The sequence below is a fragment of the Arthrobotrys flagrans genome (genome assembly GCF_004000055.1).
Source record: "Arthrobotrys flagrans strain CBS H-5679 chromosome Unknown unitig_8, whole genome shotgun sequence".
NCBI lineage: Eukaryota > Fungi > Ascomycota > Orbiliomycetes > Orbiliales > Orbiliaceae > Arthrobotrys > Arthrobotrys flagrans.
In genome coordinates this window covers 4,295,185-4,315,366 of record NW_027137553.1, presented here as the reverse complement: position 1 = coordinate 4,315,366, position 20,182 = coordinate 4,295,185, and the positions used below count along the sequence as shown (strand labels likewise).

At 47.5% G+C, this 20,182-nt stretch overlaps 5 protein-coding genes across 6 annotated transcripts; 2 read left to right on the top strand and 3 right to left on the bottom strand.

The window, feature by feature from the left end:
- Nucleotides 1-367: 367 nt before the first annotated feature.
- Nucleotides 368-1,882, top strand: DFL_007741 (uncharacterized protein; the record flags this gene model as incomplete). The annotated part of the gene is made up of 1 exon (XM_067637371.1): nucleotides 368-1,882. The coding sequence occupies one exon, from the start codon at nucleotides 368-370 to the stop codon at nucleotides 1,880-1,882; it is 1,515 nt and encodes a 504-aa protein (XP_067488894.1).
- Nucleotides 1,883-3,688: 1,806 nt separating this feature from the next.
- Nucleotides 3,689-5,842, bottom strand: DFL_007740 (uncharacterized protein; the record flags this gene model as incomplete). 2 transcript variants are annotated; one of them, XM_067637369.1, is made up of 1 exon in its annotated part: nucleotides 3,689-5,842. In XM_067637369.1, one exon carries the CDS (start codon nucleotides 5,840-5,842, stop codon nucleotides 3,689-3,691), a length of 2,154 nt encoding a protein of 717 aa, XP_067488892.1. The 2 variants fall into 2 exon arrangements, with proteins under 2 accessions (XP_067488892.1, XP_067488893.1); XM_067637370.1 differs by having other exon boundaries at nucleotides 3,689-5,176.
- A 424-nt stretch (nucleotides 5,843-6,266) lies between these two features.
- Nucleotides 6,267-9,466, top strand: DFL_007739 (uncharacterized protein; the record flags this gene model as incomplete). The annotated part of the gene is made up of 9 exons (XM_067637367.1): nucleotides 6,267-6,475; nucleotides 6,560-6,604; nucleotides 6,697-6,985; nucleotides 7,069-7,196; nucleotides 7,264-7,631; nucleotides 7,694-7,893; nucleotides 7,955-8,232; nucleotides 8,294-8,742; nucleotides 8,817-9,466. The coding sequence occupies 9 exons, from the start codon at nucleotides 6,267-6,269 to the stop codon at nucleotides 9,464-9,466; spliced, it is 2,616 nt and encodes an 871-aa protein (XP_067488891.1).
- Nucleotides 9,467-10,187: 721 nt separating this feature from the next.
- On the bottom strand, nucleotides 10,188-14,945 carry DFL_007738 (uncharacterized protein; the record flags this gene model as incomplete). The annotated part of the gene is made up of 3 exons (XM_067637366.1): nucleotides 10,188-10,349; nucleotides 10,401-11,330; nucleotides 11,394-14,945. The coding sequence occupies 3 exons, from the start codon at nucleotides 14,943-14,945 to the stop codon at nucleotides 10,188-10,190; spliced, it is 4,644 nt and encodes a 1,547-aa protein (XP_067488890.1).
- A 1,525-nt stretch (nucleotides 14,946-16,470) lies between these two features.
- DFL_007737 (uncharacterized protein) lies at nucleotides 16,471-18,630 on the bottom strand (the record flags this gene model as incomplete). The annotated part of the gene is made up of 7 exons (XM_067637365.1): nucleotides 16,471-16,668; nucleotides 16,765-16,995; nucleotides 17,060-17,182; nucleotides 17,241-17,268; nucleotides 17,336-17,422; nucleotides 17,475-18,464; nucleotides 18,545-18,630. The coding sequence occupies 7 exons, from the start codon at nucleotides 18,628-18,630 to the stop codon at nucleotides 16,471-16,473; spliced, it is 1,743 nt and encodes a 580-aa protein (XP_067488889.1).
- Nucleotides 18,631-20,182: the final 1,552 nt, after the last annotated feature.

Here is a 20,182-nt window from a genome sequence, read left to right as displayed (position 1 = left end):
CATCAAACCGAACCACCTTCAACTTGTCATTGACAGCCGCCAACAATCACCACTATCCCTCTCGTCCTCCTCATAACCATCAAAGGAAGCTAGTCTTATCCTTGGTACATCTCCCTCTATTTCTCCCCTCCTATCATCCCCATGCGGCTGTCAAGATGACACTCTAACCCTCCTGTCGCTTCGTTCTTGCCTTTTAGTTTCCTTAAAACAGTTTTGATCAGGATTGTCTTTCTCGTTTCACGGCGTTCTCTGTCGCAAATTCTTTCTTGTTCCTTTTTTCTTTTCTTTAATTCCTACAGTGGCATCTCGAGAGGTCTAGCACCTTGGATACATTGCTTCCTGCGACCATATTTTCTTCACACTCACAATGTCCGACAGCTCAACACATCAGAACACCTCGACCCCGAGTCGACCGCCGAATAGGCATCGACAAACTCGAAGTAGTCCACAAGTCCCCACCACTGGTACTGGAAAGAAGAATAACTTCAACAACAAGAACCGTCGCTCCAACAACAACAACAACCCCAATCATGGCCAACAATACCAGAACCAGCAACAGCAGCCACGACAAGAGTCCGCTCTAACCAAGAAGTTTCGCGAAGCCGCTCAAATTGATAACGGCGCTGCCTCTGACTCTGCCATCAACTCGATTGTCGAGAAGGGGATTGTCACACCTCCAGCTACACCCGGCTCCACCAACCATCGTCGCGAACCCAACGCTTATGTTAGTGACTCGGCTATCGGTACCCACGCTAATGGAAAGGGGAAACAGAATCTCCCCAACAAGAAGAAGGGTAAGGGGAAGCGCGGTACTGACATTCCAAACAATGGCGGTGTCCAGCATTTCACACCTCCCAAGCAACAGTACACACCACCCGATGATATCTTGTTCGGAAAACCTACTCCGGGCCGCTATGCCGGGGCTTGCTTCCACGCTTCGCCAGCTGCCAATGCTCTCCCGCTCCCGAAGTTCTTCTCAAAGTCTGTTCCGACAACTTCTGAAGCTCCAACTCTCTCTAAGATGCTTGCCGAGGCCGAGGCCGATGCCGCTGTTCGCACTCAAATGATTGCGGACTCACCCCCACCAACTGCTCCGCTCCGCACTCCTCTGGATATATTTTTCCAGGCCGATAAGGAGGAAAAGGCTCGCAAAGCCCTTGCCGCCATCTCTCAAAGCGAAGTGGCCTCACCTCAGCCATTGGCAAACCCTGCTAATGAGTCACACATGGTTCGAAACATCACCCCGCCCAGTGCTGCACTCCCGAACGGACTCGGTAGTCCATTCGGAGGTAGGTCGGTCAAACGGGATGATTCGGAAAACGACCGCGACATGCTGTTCGCTATGGACTTCTCTGAGAAGAAGCCAGCCCCGCGACCTGTGGAGGAAGTCGTCATAGGACCACGACACCGACCACTTAGCGCCAAGGCATGCGACCCTGAGACACACCTCAAGCGAACCGAGAAGGCCAACCAGATCAAGGCTGCACTTATGCGAGGGAGTCAACCGTTTGATCTTCAAGGTCCTCCTTCACCTTCACCCAACCCGAGGTTCAATGCAGTTGAGATCCCTGACGCTGCTGGAGGCGTACCATTGTCACCCACTATCCATGAGCGACGCACCCGAACAAACAACGTGGGTTTCGCGCCGGCTCCACGCATTCGTCACTTCAACCAGAACCGTCCGGTCAACTCGAAGGCCAACGGTCAACACCGCAACGGAAACGGACGCACCAACAACCAAAATTTCCATCAAAATGTCCAAAGCAATTTCCAAGACTCCAACGGTAACAATGCTCAGACATTCGACCCAGTTCGAGCCCGCATGGCGGAATCTCACATCCGCGGTGTTTTGAAGCTTGACTCTCCAATCCCTGCTATTTAAATGCTTTGTTCTGTTTTTACGCTCCATACCAATTCCGGCGCATTTGAAGCGAAATGTTTTTATGTTCTTTTCGGTTTACGGTGGAATAGCTCACTGGCGTTCTATGGTGACATGTGTTTCGTGTTTTTTCTTTCTACTTCGATACCCGGGATGAAGGGGTATATTCTACCCCCGGATTTCCGTTTTATTGAAATACGGCAAAGATCGCAGGAAGACATTCTGTTTACCTTTCTATGAAAAATACTAGTCTTTACTCATACCAAGTTCTTCCAAGATTCCTTTCTTTGCGCTCCTTTGCGTTCCTTTGCTTTCAGTTTGCTTTTTGTTCCTGATTTCGCTATCCCCATTCGTACCTAAACGGAAACACTAGCATTACTCTTCTTTTGTAACTTATACTCCACTGTCCGTTTTCTTCTTCTCCTTCCTCTCTTCTCTTCTTTCTGCTTTCTCAGGATGTTCATACGGCGCAGCAATCTGTTTTCTTTCGGAGCTTGAAACGGCGGGTTGTTTTCGGACGGATTGGTTCGTTTCGTTTCTTGCTTTATGTGTACAGAGCTCACGACCTCCCTTCACTTCCTCTTCATTACACACCTTTTCAACTTATACTTTTGTGGGACGGTGAAAATTTTCATCACCATTACGACCGGCGAATTTCCAACAAACCAAAAAAAAACCGGCAGGTGTACTATTTCCTATCTTTTCCTTTCCTTTTCGTTTTTTTTTCCTTTCGAGCTCTGGCGGATTCCTTGATATCAATTAGAATCGGGCCAACAGGTGCTAGAATTCTTTTTGCTTTGGCGGACTTTTTTATATCTTTTTTGGGGAGGTTCAAATTTCTCTTTCTTTTTGATCAACTTTCCTTAACGACTTCCTTTCTTTTCTATCAACGACATCGACTACCGGAATACCCTCGGATCCTACGACAAAATCAAAAGTCGCAACTTCGTTTTTTTCTCTTTTCTATTCTATCTCCTTTTTTTTTGGTTTTCGACAATTACTACTTTAGATGCATCGACGTCTGAGGTCTATGGCGTCTAGGATACGACCCCCAGCTTATTGTCTATTCACCACCCCCACTCCTCTCCCCCGACCTTTCTTCTTCCCTTCCCCCGACCTTTCATACCACCGATCCCTTCTTTTTTTGACCTAACCAACTTACCGATCTTGGGTACTTAATAATTTATTTGCCTATTGACGACGATTAACTCCATTCACTCCCTCACCCTTTCCTTCTCCCCTCAACCCCTCGGACTCCCCCAAACAAACTTTTTTTTTTGCAAGGACTGAAGTTTTTATAAACATTCAAGTACCTTGTAATTTCCGAGGAACACAGCTCTACGACAAACCCTTCTGGGGTAAAAAAAAAAAAAATCGTCGTAGGAGTATCAAAGCACGATTTGCTTTTGATACTCGGGTTAACGAGGAATACTTGATATGAGCGTAAAAAAATACCACATGCCGATGGATTGCCTGGTGTTGCTCGCTCCTTTTTTGGCATATGAAGAGAAGAAATTCATGTTAGATAGTTAGGCCAAGATGAAAAAGATAATATGAATTCTTTTATATTGCCAACATTGTCGTTCGAGTTCGTAAAGCTTTGATTTGTGATCGTAGACATTCATAACTTTTTATCTCGTGGGGATATATACACTACTTTCTATTGATACAGATGGGGCCGTGACCGTGACCGGACGATATGAATATATATACAAGCAATATTTGGAATCTAAGTAGTATACACGTAAAGAAAAGTCCGTACTCAACCAGAAAGCGGGTTCCCTAATCGCTCCTCCCAACTAAGGTTATCTACCTCCCCTTCCTCCCATCTATATCATCGTCATCATACTCTTCCTCCCGTCGTTCCTCCCTAAATTCTTCCTCATCAAACTCATCTTCATCAAACTCATCATCACTCTCACTCTCCTCATCTTCCAAATCCTCCTCCTCTCCCAGATCCTCCTGCTCATACTGTTCGCTAACCTCCACCCTCCACGATGCATCATCTCCAAGATCCTGCCTGAGTTCCTCTCCGGACCGTCCCTCCCTCAAATACTCATAAGCCGCCTCCCGTTCCGCCTTATGCTTCGCCTCTAACTCCTTAACCTTCGCATCAACCGAACTATAATCCACCTGATAATCCGGTGGTAATTCACCCCTTGCAATAGCCGCTCTGGCCTCTTTCAACAATTTATCCTTCTCCTCTCTTCTAACCCTCTCCCTCTCCATCTGTTGGTATCTTAATCTCTGCTTCCTCTCTCTCCTCCTCTGTCTGACCATATCCTTATGAGCCTTCAATTGTTGTTTCTGCATCATCTTCTTATTCCTTGCCATCTCGCTCTGGTATTTCTTCCATTGTTGTTCTGGTGTTAATTCAACCTTGGCCGGTAGATCTTCAATCAATGCTGTTCCTCGAACCACGACCTGTCCCTTATCGTTTTCGGCCCACAGTTCGTAATTTCTGTAGTCGATAATTCTCTTGGGTTTCAATTGGAATTTTTCGAGTTTTTGAGATTCTTTGGTTAACGTGGCTAACATTCTCCTTAACTCTTTCTTTCGTAGTTTGTTTTGCACAAGGTCGGCATCGGGGTCTCTGTTCATTCCCAGTCGCTGGAGCTCTTTTCGAATGTCGTCCATTTCGTCGTACATGGGGATTAGTTTATCTCGAGGATTGTAGTCATCTTCCTCTTGCATTGGAACCGGAGCATCAGGTAGATATCGACCGTAAAGGTGTACCTTTTCACCAACATAGATAGGTGCGATATTACGGTATTGGAACTCGCAGACTCTGTATTCCTTTTCAAGGGCGAACATGTGGTTCCTGAGTAATTCGAGCAGGAAGGTTAAAGTGAGGGGACCGTGGACGAGGAGGTCTTTATGGCCTTCTACTTTTTGGGTGTATTCTGTGTCGAAGTGGATTTTGTGGGCGTTGAAGGTGAGGGCTGAGTATCTGAAGAGGAGTTGATGGGTTGGGGTTATTGTATGGCTGAATTCCGCTTTTTCGGCGCGGGAGGAGACTTTTGAGGTTGGGGCCATTTCTTGGGCCATGGGTTTTGTGGATGGTTCTGAGGTTTCTCCGATAGCCTCCACCTGCTTCGGCCGCATATAAACCAACGTCCGCTGCTCAATCAACGGCACCTCCTCATCCGGCAAAATCACCCTATCCTCATCAAATTCTTCAATCTCCTGAACCTTCGGTGACTTCTGCGGTTCCCTGACAATATACCCCGTCGCCCAAATCTTCCTTCTCAAATACACAAACATCATTTCATTCGGACTCCCTGGTTCACCTTTCATCTGAACGTCTTCGACTGTCTCGTGACAATACGCACGACGTCCGACATCTAACGGTCTCGCACGACGTGCTCCTTTATCTTGGCCTTTATCCCGCTTTTCAGGCATCCGGTTGAACGTAAGTTTCCCACCTGCCCACATACGACGGGTCCATGGTCCTCCCGGCGCTTGAGTAGATATGTAACCGTCTGGTGATAAATCCTCCTCCTGGGTATACCCGTTAAAATACGCGAAATGAAACCCAGGCGGTAAAGTGGTGCCGTACACCGGTAGCATGGCTTTGATAGTAAACGGGTTATGCGGTGCCTTTTTATCCGATGGATCGGGTTTTGTGATATCGGAAAAGTGGAGGTATGGTTGGAGTGATAATGTGAGCAAGTGGGATTGTGCGGGACTGATAAATTCGTGGACCAAGGGGAATTTTCGGGAGAGGAGGTCTTGGGCTTCTTGGGGCAGACGTTCGATGGCTTCGTTTGCGGCGGTGATTTCTTCTTGCGTGGGCGTCTTTGGTTCAAAGGCGGCTTTGAGCTCTTCGAGGGTGCGGAGGGAGACATGTCTTGGGGAGGAGGTGGTGATGGGTCTGAGGATTAGACTCGATGGAGGACGGGTGGGAAGACGAGTATGGATGATTAGACGGCAGCCCGGCCGGAGAAGAGCCGGGAGGACCATTGTGATGAAGTTATCGTGATGTTCCTCCTCGTCGTGGTGGGGCTTGTTATAGAATGGAGGGGCCCTCCGAGCTAGGTCGCAAGCTTGAATTGGCCTCGAAATGGCGGGTAGTAAATAAATAGACTGTAGTTAATAGATTAAACCATTCTTGCGATCAGATATTGCCACTCTTTGAAGCCGCTGAATTCGAGTTCGCGATGCTTTGTTTAACAAAAGATGAAGACGTTAGAAGATTTGAAAGAGTTTTCGTCGTCTGCAACATCCCTTCTGTCCCAAAACAGCCAAGCAGCCGAGGCCTGTCCGTCTCGAAGACCCGACAAAGCGATGTCATATAAAGGTAAGGTTACCCTTCAACCACCCCAAAGGACCCTCCAAGTACTGGTCCCGAGTCGCCATATTAATTAACGTCGAACGCGCGCTCTAGATGGTTCAACCTTCCCTCCGTTGGCTGCGACTGGCAGCCGGTAACTTGTTACTAGTCCTCGCCGTCTTGGTCTTCGCAAAGGCGTTCTTCCCGTATAAACCCTTCCTGCAGGGACTCGCGCAACATGCCGATTATCACGACAATGGGGATACTCCTGCGCCGGCGCAGTTCGAGAAGATTGTGTTCATGCTGGTGGATGCGCTGAGGAGGTATATTTCTGCTTGATGCGATCTTTGGATCATGGGGTGTACCTTGTCTGTATACGGGGGCTGATGCCGATACGCGAATAATAGTGATTTCGTGTTTGGAGAACATTCGGGGTTCGAGTATACTCAGAGGTGGGACTACCTTTCGCATTTGATTTGGATATATCAAGGACGATTGAAGGTCTTACAATGGCATAAACTACGGTGGTCGTGGTGGTATATAGTCTAATACGCTCCGGTGTCGCAATCCCGTTTACGGCCCATGCAACCTCTCCGACTATCACCATGCCGAAGATCAAAGCCCTAACCACTGGCTCAATCCCCGGCTTCCTGGATCTAATCCTCAACTTCGCCGAGTCCGATACAACATCCACGTTAGCCACACAAGACAATTGGCTGGCACAGATCAAACAAAGCGGGAAGAAGCTTATTATGTTCGGAGACGATACTTGGTTGAAATTGTTCCCCGGTATCTTTGAGCGTACGGATGGGACTGTCAGCTTCTTTGTTTCGGTATGATACGAAGAGCGGAGATATATCGTCCGGTCTTTATATGGATTTTAAAGCAGGGGCTAAGAGGAAATACTGGGATACAGGACTTCACGGAAGTGGATAACAATGTCACCCGTCATGTTGCGCCGGAACTTCAACAGCCAGATTGGGATGCTATGGTTCTTCACTACCTGGGCTTAGACCACATTGGCCACAAAACCGGTCCGCGAAGGTGGGTGTGAAAAAATACATATATAAAGTACATACCAGAATCCGCTACTCTGACAAAGCCAGTCCAGCCAGCATATGATCCCAAAACAACATGAAATGGACGGCATCGTCAAGCAAGTTTACCAAGCCATGGAAACCGAAGAACACCTCAAGGACACTTTGTTCGTGTTAGTCGGAGACCATGGTATGAATGACGGCGGTGGACATGGTGGTTCATCTTCTGGTGAAACATCTGCCGCTTTGGTATTCATGTCGCCGAAGCTCAAAGCTTTGGAGTCGAAGTATACTGCGCCTGCGGTGCCGAAGGACGAATTTACGTATTACCGTCGAATCGAGCAATCTGATGTCGCACCGACATTGACAACTCTACTCGGGCTACCGATACCGAAGAATAACCTTGGACTCTTTATTCGGGATTTTCTACCATTGTGGGATGGTTTGTCGCCTATACTTGTTTCCCTACAAGATATATATAGAATCGAGGCTAAATTTTGGTAGTCAACGACCAGGTTAAGATTCTAAATACGAATGGTAGAGAACTATCAAGGTTAATATCCGCATCGTATTCGGATTTCGATAGACTCCTGGGTGAGGGCAAGTGTAATGGGAAGACCAGCCAGCTCGATAAACTAGCATGCACGTGGCATTCAGCCGTCCTATCATCACTGCCTTCGGAGCAGATGACGCTCTTTTCAACCGTATGCCGTCCCTCTTCAAAACGATAGATGAAAGAAGAAAATATTACTAACAATCGAACAGTTCTCCACCGAATGTCAAGATATCCTCACATCCGCCGCCACAAACTATGACACAGACAGCATGCTTATCGCCATAATAATCGGCTCTGTCTCATTGACCCTCTTCACCACTGTTTGGGCAGTAGACGGCGTCCCGGGCTCAGGACTTTACAAAATCCTCTTCTGGATCCTCTCGCTCTCATACAGCGGTATGATGATGGCAAGTAGCTATGTCGAGGAAGAACAACAATATTGGTACTGGGCCGCCTCAGGATGGGGTATAATCCTTCTAATCAGAGAGTACGTTCCCCCTCTACCCCAGGATAACCATCATCAATACTAACCCCACCCCCACCCATAGGCTCCAACGCTCCGAATCCGGTTCAAAATCCTTAATCATCCTCCTCCTCCTCCGTCTGACCCGCCGCTGGAACCAAACCGGTCAAAAGCACGCCGGCGCTCCAGACATAACCACCACCTTCCTCACCAACAACCCCACAATCCTCTGGGCCCTCGTATTCTTCTCCTACACCGACATGTTCTTCCGTCTCAAGCGCAATCTGGACACAAAACATTCTGCCATCGTCGGTCCGGTGATGAGCATTTCCCCCGTGGTAGCTAGTATGTTGTTCAAACTTAGTATGGCAGCGTTGGATACACGGGAGTTGATACCGTCTTATCTGATGGAATTGGCGGATGGGTTCGCGGCTGTTTCGGTGGTTACGCAGGCGCAATTGGTGTTTTCGATTATCTTTTTGATTGGGACTTATCTTGTTCTCGTGAAGAATTCAGGGATGGGTGGGGTTAAAGGTACGTACCAATGCATACATGCATTCTCACAACCCCCCTACGAAGATTACAAAAATCCTAACATTTTACCACAGTCTCCCCCCTCAAAAAACTCCAACCCTTCCACGACCTCCTCACGATCTTCATAGCCACCCAATCCCGCCTCACAAACATCCCTCTAATCTGGTTCTTCAACGTAATGCTCCTCCTCCTCGACGACATGAAATTCGACTCCCTCCTCCAAATAATCCTAACAATAATAACAATGCAACACGTCAGTTTCTTCGCATTGGGGAATTCAAACGCCATATCCTCCGTAGATTTAAGTAACGCATACAACGGAGTCTCGGGGTTTAACGTAGGTGTCGTCGGCGTTCTTACTTTCTTGAGTAATTGGGCTGGTCCGGTGTTGTGGACTTCCGGAGGGGTGGGGTTGGTTTGCAGTTGGATGGGGAGGAAGAGGCGTGCTGTCAAAAAGGATGACGAAGATAACACTCCTCCTCCTTCGGAGGAAGGGGAAGAAGGAACGCTAACGGACACGTACCTCAAATTCGCGGAAATAATGTCAACGTTCCGTGCGGTGGCCATGGTGGCGGTAATGGGCGCTTGTATGGCGTTGAGAATGCATCTATTCGTTTGGACGGTTTTCTCGCCGAAATATTTGTTTACGATGGCGTGGACGGGTGCTCATCATATACTCGTGGACTTGCTGATTACGGCTGTGTTACATTATACGGGGAGATAACATATATATATAAGAGGGGGGGTTAGGTTATATATGAAAAACGGGGGAGGAAGGGAAGGGGTATCAGTAGGGCTTAGTTCATATGTCTAAAGCGTTTACTTGCAGCATTTACAGGTTCACGATAGAATGCATTGTTTATACATAATTACATTATCTTGACATGATGGACGTCTTGTCTCGTATACATGATAGACATCTGGTCGTGTCCAGTCACTTCATTCGAATCCTAAAAGGCATCCTTGAGGTCTCTCCCCTTTCGTTTTTATTCCTTTGTTCTAATTCTTACGATCTGGTAGATATCAACAGGTGGTAAGTATAGACGCTCGAATGTTGCAACATGTTTCTCTGCGTTCTGTGATGTGCATATGTGATGAACAGAAGACATCCTCTTCTATAATGGGCCATATATCACGGGTAATGGACAAGCGACGTCAACAAGTATGGTATGAAGTGAAGGTGGAACCTTTTGTAATTCTGGAAAGAAAAACAAAAAGTAAAAAAGGTAAACGGGACGCTAAATAAGAAAGAAGAAAAAGGGACCATGATAGATAAATATTGATGACAAGTTGAATTTTTCGCCATGTACTCCGCCCTTATCTTCGGGGAATATAAACAAAGAATGATGAAGAAAAATAAGAGTCTCAAATAAATCAAACTTTTGGGGTTGGTAAAAAAAAAAAGACTCCAGATAGACCATAGATAGAGAGGATAACCATCTCCATCAAGTCCACTTCGAAAAATCCACATTCTCCAACAATACATCAACTTCATTCGCCTCCGCTCTCTCCGCCTGCATCATCTCCGTATTGCTACCCACGCTACCCGCCAACGAAATCCTCCTATAATCACTAGCCCGACTCCCAGGACTGACTGCCACCCCCAACTTCTCTCTTAACTTATTAATCCCTCTGAGTCGATGTCTCCAATTACTTACAAAGTCCAATCCACCTTCGTTATACACATGTGAAAAGACACTGGCATTTAATGCCAAATTCCTCACAAATGCCGATAAATTCTTCCCGCTGACCATCTTCCCACCACCTTCCGCCGTTGCACTGGCAGGGGATATCTCCGGAAGTCCCTCTTTACCCATAAGCTGGACCTTATAGTACCCCTTATCCGTATCGTCCCAGTTTTTGAGCCGAGTAGCGAGGAACCCGGTCTTTGCTTCAGGAGTGATCACAATACTGACGAAGTTAAACTGCGAAGGGATGGTATTAAACCGCCATGGTAGTCCGGAATTATTAAAGATAATATTAACAAAGTCGTTGCCGATATGTCGTTTCTTGTTCGTACATTGTGGGTCGTGAATTCGATTCGTGGGCATCATGGTCGTAACATGGAATATGATCTGTGTAATCTTGTCGCTCCAGTAGAACGCAAATTCACCATCCATGTTGACTTCGCGGTCCAGGCCGCCGGTGTTGATGGTGGCACCCTTAAGGGCGATAAGGTCCCCGAGGTTGTCAACAAAGTCGGTATAGTCGGAGGAACCCATGACGTTGGATAGGATCTCGGTTTCTTCGGTTTGTCCGGAACCTACATAGACTACACCGATTTTGTGGAAGTCGACGACTGGGATGCGGTCAAAGACGTTAATCGCACGCTGTGTTTGGTCGTCCTCCGGAAGTAGAACGGGACGGGAAATCTCGGATGATACATCGGTGGTAAGTTGCATGAGCACATGGCTAGGAAGAACCGCTGGCTGCCGAGTAGCTTCGAAAACAGGATGATGAGCTCCATCAACCGGACTCTCCTGCCCGGTTCCGTTGTTCGCATTTAAAGCCTCGGCCGTAAACGTTCCCTGAAGAATATTCTGCGCCTGCTGTGACTCCGGGCTCAAATTAAAAGTCGAGGTTCCGGACTGCACCGATTAATTAGCATTCTACCTCTCACGATCGACCGAAACGGTAGAAAGCATACTCACCGGCTGACGAATAACCACTTGCGATTCTCCCGTAACAATCGACGTATTGATCGTAATAATCTTCGAACCCAACAACCAACTTTTCGTGCTCGTCGAATGACCCGCCATCTGTACAGCCTTAACCTGATTCTTCACCTCCGCATCCGCATATGTAAAACGTCTCAACATATCAATGCTCGCCTGGCTCTGTTCGTCAAGGACATCTCCATGTCCTCCATCGCCTAGGATCAAACCGCGAGTAATCCAGGTAACGTACTTCGCCCTGTCATTAAGTTTCAATGCCAAAAACCACGTAGATATGACGTTGTAAGCCAGAGATAGGACGTATTGCGAGATTTGTGGTTGCTCTTGGGTGTGGTGATTAGCCTCCGGCGAATGGTGGTTAGAGTTCTCCTTCCCCTTGTGTAATGATGCAGACCGGTTCAAATGTGTCTCCTTCGTATGCTGGATATACCGGAAGGCGATCGCAAACACACTCTTATAGTCTGGCTCTGTGAAATTCACAGTGGTGGACGGCAAATGCGCCAATAAGGAAAGAAACTCTAGAATGTGAACGCTCACAGCCGCAGTTGTAATAATTTGCGAGAGCTTGACAAGTATACCCGGCAAAAACTTCGTCGTGGCCATGGGAAGCTCGTAGATGCAAATCGAAAGGGCGTGAATGCATGGTTTTGCGGTTCTCTGCCATGAGTGAAGACCAAGCTGGAACGCCTTCACGATAGCCTCCTGATCTGTCCTGCTAAAGTATTCTTGGTACGAAATAAGGACCGTGAGGAGGTTTATCAAAGCAACTGCGAGATCGGCCTTTTTGACATCACTGGGGAGGTCGAGGCTTGGAAGCCGGTTCGTATGAAGTTGCTCACAAACAATCAGGCGCATGTGCTGAATCTGGTCACCACATTCCGAGAATAGTGTCTTGTTGCATAGTTGGGATGGGAGATGAACAATGAGGTACGAGTAGAACTCAAAGTTGGTCCCGCTCTCGATAACTCGGTTGACGATGTCCAACCACTTGCGGAGGTTCAAGACCTTCCTTTCGGGCGCGGTTGCAATATTAACCCCACTCGCATCGTCGGTAGTCTCTGTACGACACACGAGCTCATGGCTTGCCATCTGTGGCAGTGTCTCCGGGAACGGGTTCACCTCAGGATACACCCACATCGGAGGCTTCTGCTTAACCCGAGCATATTTTTCGATATTCTGTCGACTCGCCGTCCGCGGCAAAGTTCCCTGGCTGTTAACATTTCTCAGACTCGAGTTCCTCCCTAGTGTACCTGTGGGATGCCCTTCCGAAGATATCGACTCCGAATCCGACCTTGGAGGTTCGTCCATCGCCTTCCCGGTCTTCCCTAACAATGCGGCCAAACTACACGACTCCGTGTCCTCCACCAAATGAATATAAATTTCAGAGTCGGCTCTGATCCTCACCAACAGCCTCACAGCCGTCAACCTCGCATCCAACTCATAGCCTTTCGATCCTGCAATCCTGAGTAGCTCATCATAGACTGCCACCGCTCTTGTAGGATTTGCCTGGAAATTCCGAATAAATATCCAGGTAAGGCCTCTCGCAATAATATTCGATGGGGAAACATAATCCGCTTTTCTTCCATGCTCCCCATCGACCGTCCGATGCTGGTGCTGACCTTGCAAACTATTATTCTCCAGCGTCTCAACCATCACCTCCATAATCTTTTTGAACAACAACCAACCTCCATCTTTCGCCACATCGACCGCGACTCTCACCAACTTCTCAAGCACTCTCTCATCCCTCTCATCAGGCATAGCATCAAACACTGCCACGATAAGAGTATACAAACTATGCTCGTCGCAAACTTCCTTGATCGTCTCGTAAACGTCTTTAATCAACGATAATATCGACACACGGATCATATACGGCCTATCCCGATTCCTGAAAAAGATATCGATCAGCCGTCTGGAGTTAAGTAGCCAAGCACTACACGACGGATAACATAAATGCTCCGTCGCATAGTAATTGATCACCAACTCAGCGCCACTATCCGGCAAATGACCATGCATCTTAAGAAAGAAATCCATCACCACTTCGCTAGAAGTGAAATCCACAGAAGCGCACAGCTTCTCTAGCTGCCCTATAATTTGTGCAACAGAATTATACACCGCCACGGTGATATTATCCTTCTTCTGCGCTGCATCCGGAGTCGGTGCCACGATTTGGGCACGTTCCGCAGCACGTGTCGTGCACTGATACACGATATCTAGTGGTATAGACCACTCGTCAAATGAAATCTGGTCTGTGACATCCTTCTTAACCAGAATATTGTAGATAGCACGGCATAAATCCAACTCCAGTCTTGGATTATTCGCCGACAAGCTGGCTTTATAGGCCCCCATCACCGCTGAGATCTGTAGCTCAGGGAGACCACTATCTCCCGCACCCAGCAGTAGCCTTTCGAAGAAACAAACTGCCCCTCGGAGGGTATTCGAGTTAAACTGACTTTCCCTCCGACTTGGCGACTCTAGGATCGCTTTCAGGGCAAGAATGGAGTTGTGTGCCATATAAGATTTGCAGAGGTTGCATATGGCATTCCAGGTGGCATCCGTAAGATCCCGTATAGTAGCATACGCTCCACAGAGCACCTCGATACATGGCGTAAGCGATGCTTTAGGGATATACCCGTATGTGATCAACGCATCTATAAACATAAGTGATCGAGTGATATCTTCCTTGCTCGTCGTCTTTTTGCAGATAGTAAGAATGTCATTGAGAAGCGAGACAAGCTCCTTCTCTTGGAATGTTTTGAAGCTGAACTTCGCGACACTGATGAGGAAGGAGAAGAGCTGTTGGAGGTTGGATTCGGCGGGGGAGAACATGGTGGCGGGGTAGTTATCGCGCTTTCGAGCCTGGCGGGCAGCCGCAGCTTCACGGAACCAAGCTTTCAGCCAGCGAGAGAGTAGGGGCTGGATATCCCGTTCGAAGGCGACAAGGTCCTTGCCATTGTTGGTGAGGGAGACAAGAGCTTCGAGTTGTAGTTCAAAGTCGTTGGTAGAGTGGTTGTTTGCTATGGCGCGGAAGTAGGTTATGCGATCGAGAGACGAACCCTCGGATTGTGAGATGCATGCGATAAGCAAACGGAAGGCGACATGCCGAGCTTCAGGTGGATTATGAATATCGGCGAGATCTTGGGCAGTCAGCCAAACGGTGCTGACCGATGATATGGGGTAATCCACGATAGAACGGCAGAGGGTTTCGGCAGCATTGATTCGCATCGTCATCGGATTTCCATGTTTTAGCTGCAAGAGCAGATGATGGGTATGTATCGATCCTCCAGCTGCAGCAGGTCTAGCGGCGTCGATACCATTAGCATGATCGCCATTAGGGCCGTACTGAAGGTCCGGACGCGGCGACCCGGACGTTTGGAAGGGAAATCCCGGTGAAGTCTGTAAGGGAGATTGCGACGAAGATGCAGCAGCAGTTGTCGGTGATGATACTGCTGAGGATTTGACTCTGGTGAAGCCAAAGACCCTAGCCAGGCCTGAGGACTTTCCATCCGCGGAAATGTCGACTTGAGACATGGCGACCAAGCCTCATGCCTAGACGTGGTTTGGCCGGTGTAGCTGGGGTTCCAGTTCGGCAACGGGCCGACTGACAAAGATGATAAGTGTATCGGTTCGGAAGAGACGAGGAAGTCCGAGAAAGGAACGTAGGATATGCCAGATAGAAAGACCGAAGACTGTCGAAGGGGTCGTTATCCTGTCAGAACAAAAGTATCACCGAGAGGTTAGTAACCGTGAATAATATTTTGAACCACCGGACGAGTATACTATGAGAGAACATTGTATTATGGGGTAAGACAGCGGAGCTTTACGTAAGAGATTCCTTCCTCCCCTTGAAACACTTCCCCGGAATTTTGAATATCAGTAAAGTAAGGCCGAAGAGCGCCGGTGCAAGCGCGAAACGATGCGTGCGAAGAGGATGGGTGCCAGGTGGGAGGTATATATAGATACAGCGAGTAGGCGAGGCGCTATCAGAGCATCATCGGTTCGGGAGAGTGTCGATGGACATGATTGGGACGAGTGATATATAAAGGGAAGTAGGTGAATGCAATGCCGGGTAAAGAAAGGGAACCAGTTAATTCGATCGAGCTGCACAAGGCAGGTATAGTGTCAGGGGCATCAGGATCATGAAGCGGAGAGTGTGATAGTGGGATGCAGTGCAGTGCTGTGAGTCTTGGGGTTTTTGGTGGTGGCCTTTTGTTACTAGAGTGTGTTCGGCCCCGGATTTATCTGATATGCCCATGCCATATTATCCCCCCCATGTTATGGATTTATGCCATGCCATCTCACGCCGTATATTATACCAAACCGTACAGTATAATACACGATACAACAGCAGTATACAGTCCTACCAGGGGTTGGTGGGTTTGTGGCCTTTCGCACTGTACCGTCAGAGTTAATATTCGGACTGCCAGAATTCAGAAACACCGGGAAATCGGCTGGCTGGCTGCTGATAAGACTGCGGCCAGACTTCTCGATCCAGCATACCATTCATTCAGCCACATCGCAGTCTACCGTACATACATGTCCCGTACATGTACATATGTGGGGGCCCAACCGGCCAGGGTCTGGTCCACAATGTGAGACCGTGTCGCCGTTCGGCTAGCAGAGGCTGCTTGGACCCACCAACGGACATACATCGTCCCTACATTCGCTGCGCTGTCTTATCAGGGCATGCGGCATCTTCAGGCTTATGGTTAAGTAAGCAAATAGGGCCGGTAAGTAGGCAGCGCTGTTTACACAAAAAGAGTTTAATTAAAATACATGAAGGGAAAAAAACCAGGAGAGATATCAATCGCCGTATAATATAATATAGTGTATCAGTCTTGTAAACGTGGATATCATCATCTCATGCATGTATGTACTAAAGCCCCTAAAAAAGAAACCAAGATAGTACAGCCCACGCATCAATATTGCGCATTGCTCGTCCAAAGATCGCTAATATGCAAGGAAATCCAGACGACTTCGTTTTTTCACTGGCCCAGCTATACCTACCTGGCCATATATCTTGTATCGATTCTCGCATTTATGCTCTAGAAGATAGTTAGACCTTTCCAATCAAAACATCCCTGGGCAGTATTGCTGTCACTGTCCCCGCAATCGCCAGAATACTGCTGAAAACAATCAAGCACCAGTCAAATATAACTGTCCGTCGCGGCAGCTTCCCCGTGAAGATTCGGAGCCGGAAAACAATAGGCAAAATAATGCATATCAAAAAGCACAGCGCCGAACCCATCAATGCCTAATTATACACACAGTCTCCGTTAGCACATCATATAGACTTCAATTGACGCAAAGAGAGGGAGAAAAAAAAAAGGTTTTTCTTTGTGACACTTACCATAATTCTTTCGAATGACGGCACTAAAATCGCAATTGTGATGAAAGAAAACACGCAACCGACTCGAATCAAAACGCTGTACAATGTATGAGTAAATTGTGAGATCCCTGCGCCTTCCTCTCCCGGTGCGAGAATTCGCTGGTCGAGGCCCAACAAAACTTCAAATGTGCTGATGATAGGGCGTGCATTGAGCGGTGTTTTCGTGATTGGAATGGCAGCAATAAACGAAATCTGGAAATATAACACAATTGTTAGAGAATATTGCGTCACATTCAGTAATCATATGTCGACATACCAATGCAATAGACAATTTCTTGTTCGTCTGCGGATTCAGAAGAATATTCGATGTGACAATGTCTTTAACCATGTCTCCGAAAAGCAGGTAGCCAACGACAGCCATGCTAAGGTCGAGTAGGAACTATATTTCCAATATTAGCTTATGATAGTATTATGGCCTAGTAAGACGCCATACTTACGGTGAATGTGTATGTAACTTTGATGGCCCTATTTATAGATTGAGGCATTAGCACCGAAATTCCGATCTGCGAACCTCCTTGGCTATCCGACATACTTTCCGAACTTGTAGGGGTGTCGCATGTCCCTATAGATATTCGGGAAAACACTGTGTCCTCCCCATGGACTAATAAGAATACCCAAACTATTATCGCGTCAGCAGTCTATGTCTCGATTTCACGATGACTAAATCATACCTCAAGGGCACCTGTGCCCAATGCTCTGGGAGGAGGTACGTCTTCGCTGGGTGCAACAAACTCCCCGGTTCCTCCTGCGTCGTCAACCCGCTTATAAATATCATCCCCACAATGCTAAAAGTACAAACAATCCCCAAAATGCTCGTCACGCTCAATAACCTCAACGGCAGGAAACACAGCGGTGTAAGCACCAATCCACAGAATAGCTTCCAACTAAGAATCGACACCTCGGGTATCAAATCGTTCAATGAATCAGCAAAGAGAATAACCAATGCGACACAGGCAGCCAGAAGCTCGAGAAAGAAGACGATGCTGATGATTATTCGACCCTTACGACCAAATGCTGCCCAGGCAAGGTCGCCGTATGTTATCAGGGTAGGGTCGGAGTCCATGCATATGGCGATAATTTTGGCAGTGTAAGCTGTGGATAACATCGAGAAGACCATGAATGCTATGCCGATAATCCAGCCAGAAAGTCGAAATCCGAGCGGCAGGGATAGCAGACCGATTCCGACGAGAGTGTTTATGGAGTTGAATATCGTTTGGTAGATCGTGCTCTGGCCGACTGCAATATTGACGGTATGTATTTTCCCATCTTCGTCTGTGATCGATTCCTTCCGAACAAGTAGAGGTTCTGTTTCCATTCGAGAGGCGAAGCTGCCTTGTCGAGATATGAAGAGATGCCCCGCATGGTGTCCGGGGTGATGGTGGTCGTGGAAGCGAGTTCCAGGACTTGTACCATAGCTCAGAGCTCCAGGGTGGTGTACGGCCGCCGATGATTCCTCCTGCGGTTCATGCTCCAGTTGTTCTTCTTCATCTTCGTAGCGTTCGCCTTCGTCGTCGGAGGGAAACCCGGCCCAGTTGCTTGGACTTCTAGCGAGTTCTTGGAAGCCGACTGCTCTGATGTACGAACGGGTGTAGTTTTCGATACTGTTTACACCACCGACGTCGTGGATGAGATGATCTACAAAGGCAGGGGTGAAAGAAGATCTATACGATAGTAAAAATTTCAGTTTTCAAAAAAATTTCCATAGAAATTCGGGGAGGAAACGGTGGGAGGAGGAACTTACCGTCTGTGGCTGCGACCACCCCAGGACCCTGGTTCCAGGTGGCTCGGAGAGCCGTTTTCAAAAACATCGTCGCCGTATCCGCTCATAATTAAATATATATATATTTTTTTGTAGATCCCCCGAGTTTACGTCGTTATGAAGACGATGTAAAGACGGGGAAAGGAAAGGAAAGCGGAGAAATCGAAGCAAGAAAGAATAATAATATTGTGGACTAAGAAGAATTCTTTCCTGTGCTGATAAGACTCGGGCTGGCTGACTGTTATCTCGCCAAAATGCGCGCCAATGCAAAACTCCCCGCGGGTTATCACCGGCCCATCAATGTTGACTGGAGCTCCTTGTTAGCCGACTCGAGACCGGTGTAAGCACAATGGTCTCAGATTTGTGAGTTCAGATTCAGATCAATTTCAGCCTAGAAGAGAACATCGGAATACTCGAAGGTATGAGAAGAAAAAAATATCGGGGAGCGGAGGAGGAGAAGGAGGCCAATGCAATAATATGCAGTCGGGTGCCACCACCGGCGGCCGATAGGAAAACATGATCTGATTCCGATGGTTAGCAATGAGGTCACTAAAGATCAGACCGAGATGCAGTATCCTGCAGCTAACCATCGACCGGTGGGTCCAGCTCATGACCAGCCGTCGAATCGGGAATGGTCGCTTCCATGCACACTCCGGCCCTTGCTCCACCCGGGCGCTCGCTCCCACGATACCTCACTTGGTGTTGAATATATGATAGATCTGTATACCCATACCCAGACAGACAACTGGGTCGGTAAGAATCAGGGTAGTAAAGAAGTAGATACCTATAATAAGTATTACTATTAATAGGTGAGAAAGATATCATATCAAGATCTGTAAACGCGTAGGCTTTGAATTTAGAAACTAGGATCTATAAATTACAACAATCAACACGAATGATTGTGAAGAGGAATGAAGACCAGCCGGAGGCCCTGCTGATCGATGGAGTGCAGCCATCATCAGCACATTACCTGATCAATCTTACCATGAAATATTTAAATCCCGAGGGACCTTCCTTTCTCATGCTTTTCTCGACAATACAACTACCAAAAAAATCCTAAGTAATCACCGCTAAGAACCGACTATTCGTTTGATTTTCAATCGCAAATATGGCACGTATCGTCGACCCCCCCCAATAGAGCCGAGGCCCCAAGCTCTCAAATACTCGGACGCAACAGCCGATTTAGAGTCCTGGTGTTCCACTTGCCACACGTTCTATGATATTATAGAAACAAAGTATTGGAGCGGTGTGGAGAAAAAAATCTACGAAAAAGAAACTGCCAATAATATCACACCCTAGCTAGTCGGAATTCTGAACATAAAGTATTTTAACAAAAACTAGTGACTTTGAAACCATATATACTTTAGATAATAGTAACTTCCAAACCCACTTCTGTTTGCCTCAAGCTTCGAACCCTACCCACAGCTGTTTGGGATTACGCAAACACAAGAGACTGTATCTCCGAATATGTAGATCTTCGAAAAACAATTCGTTAGTTTAGAAACAGTTGTTTCAGGTCAAACGCCCAGAACGAATTGAAAGATGCTCCGCCAAGTGCCGCTGAAATTCGCCGCGTCGATAATACGCTAGCCATTCTGTGGATGTGGATGGAAGCATCAT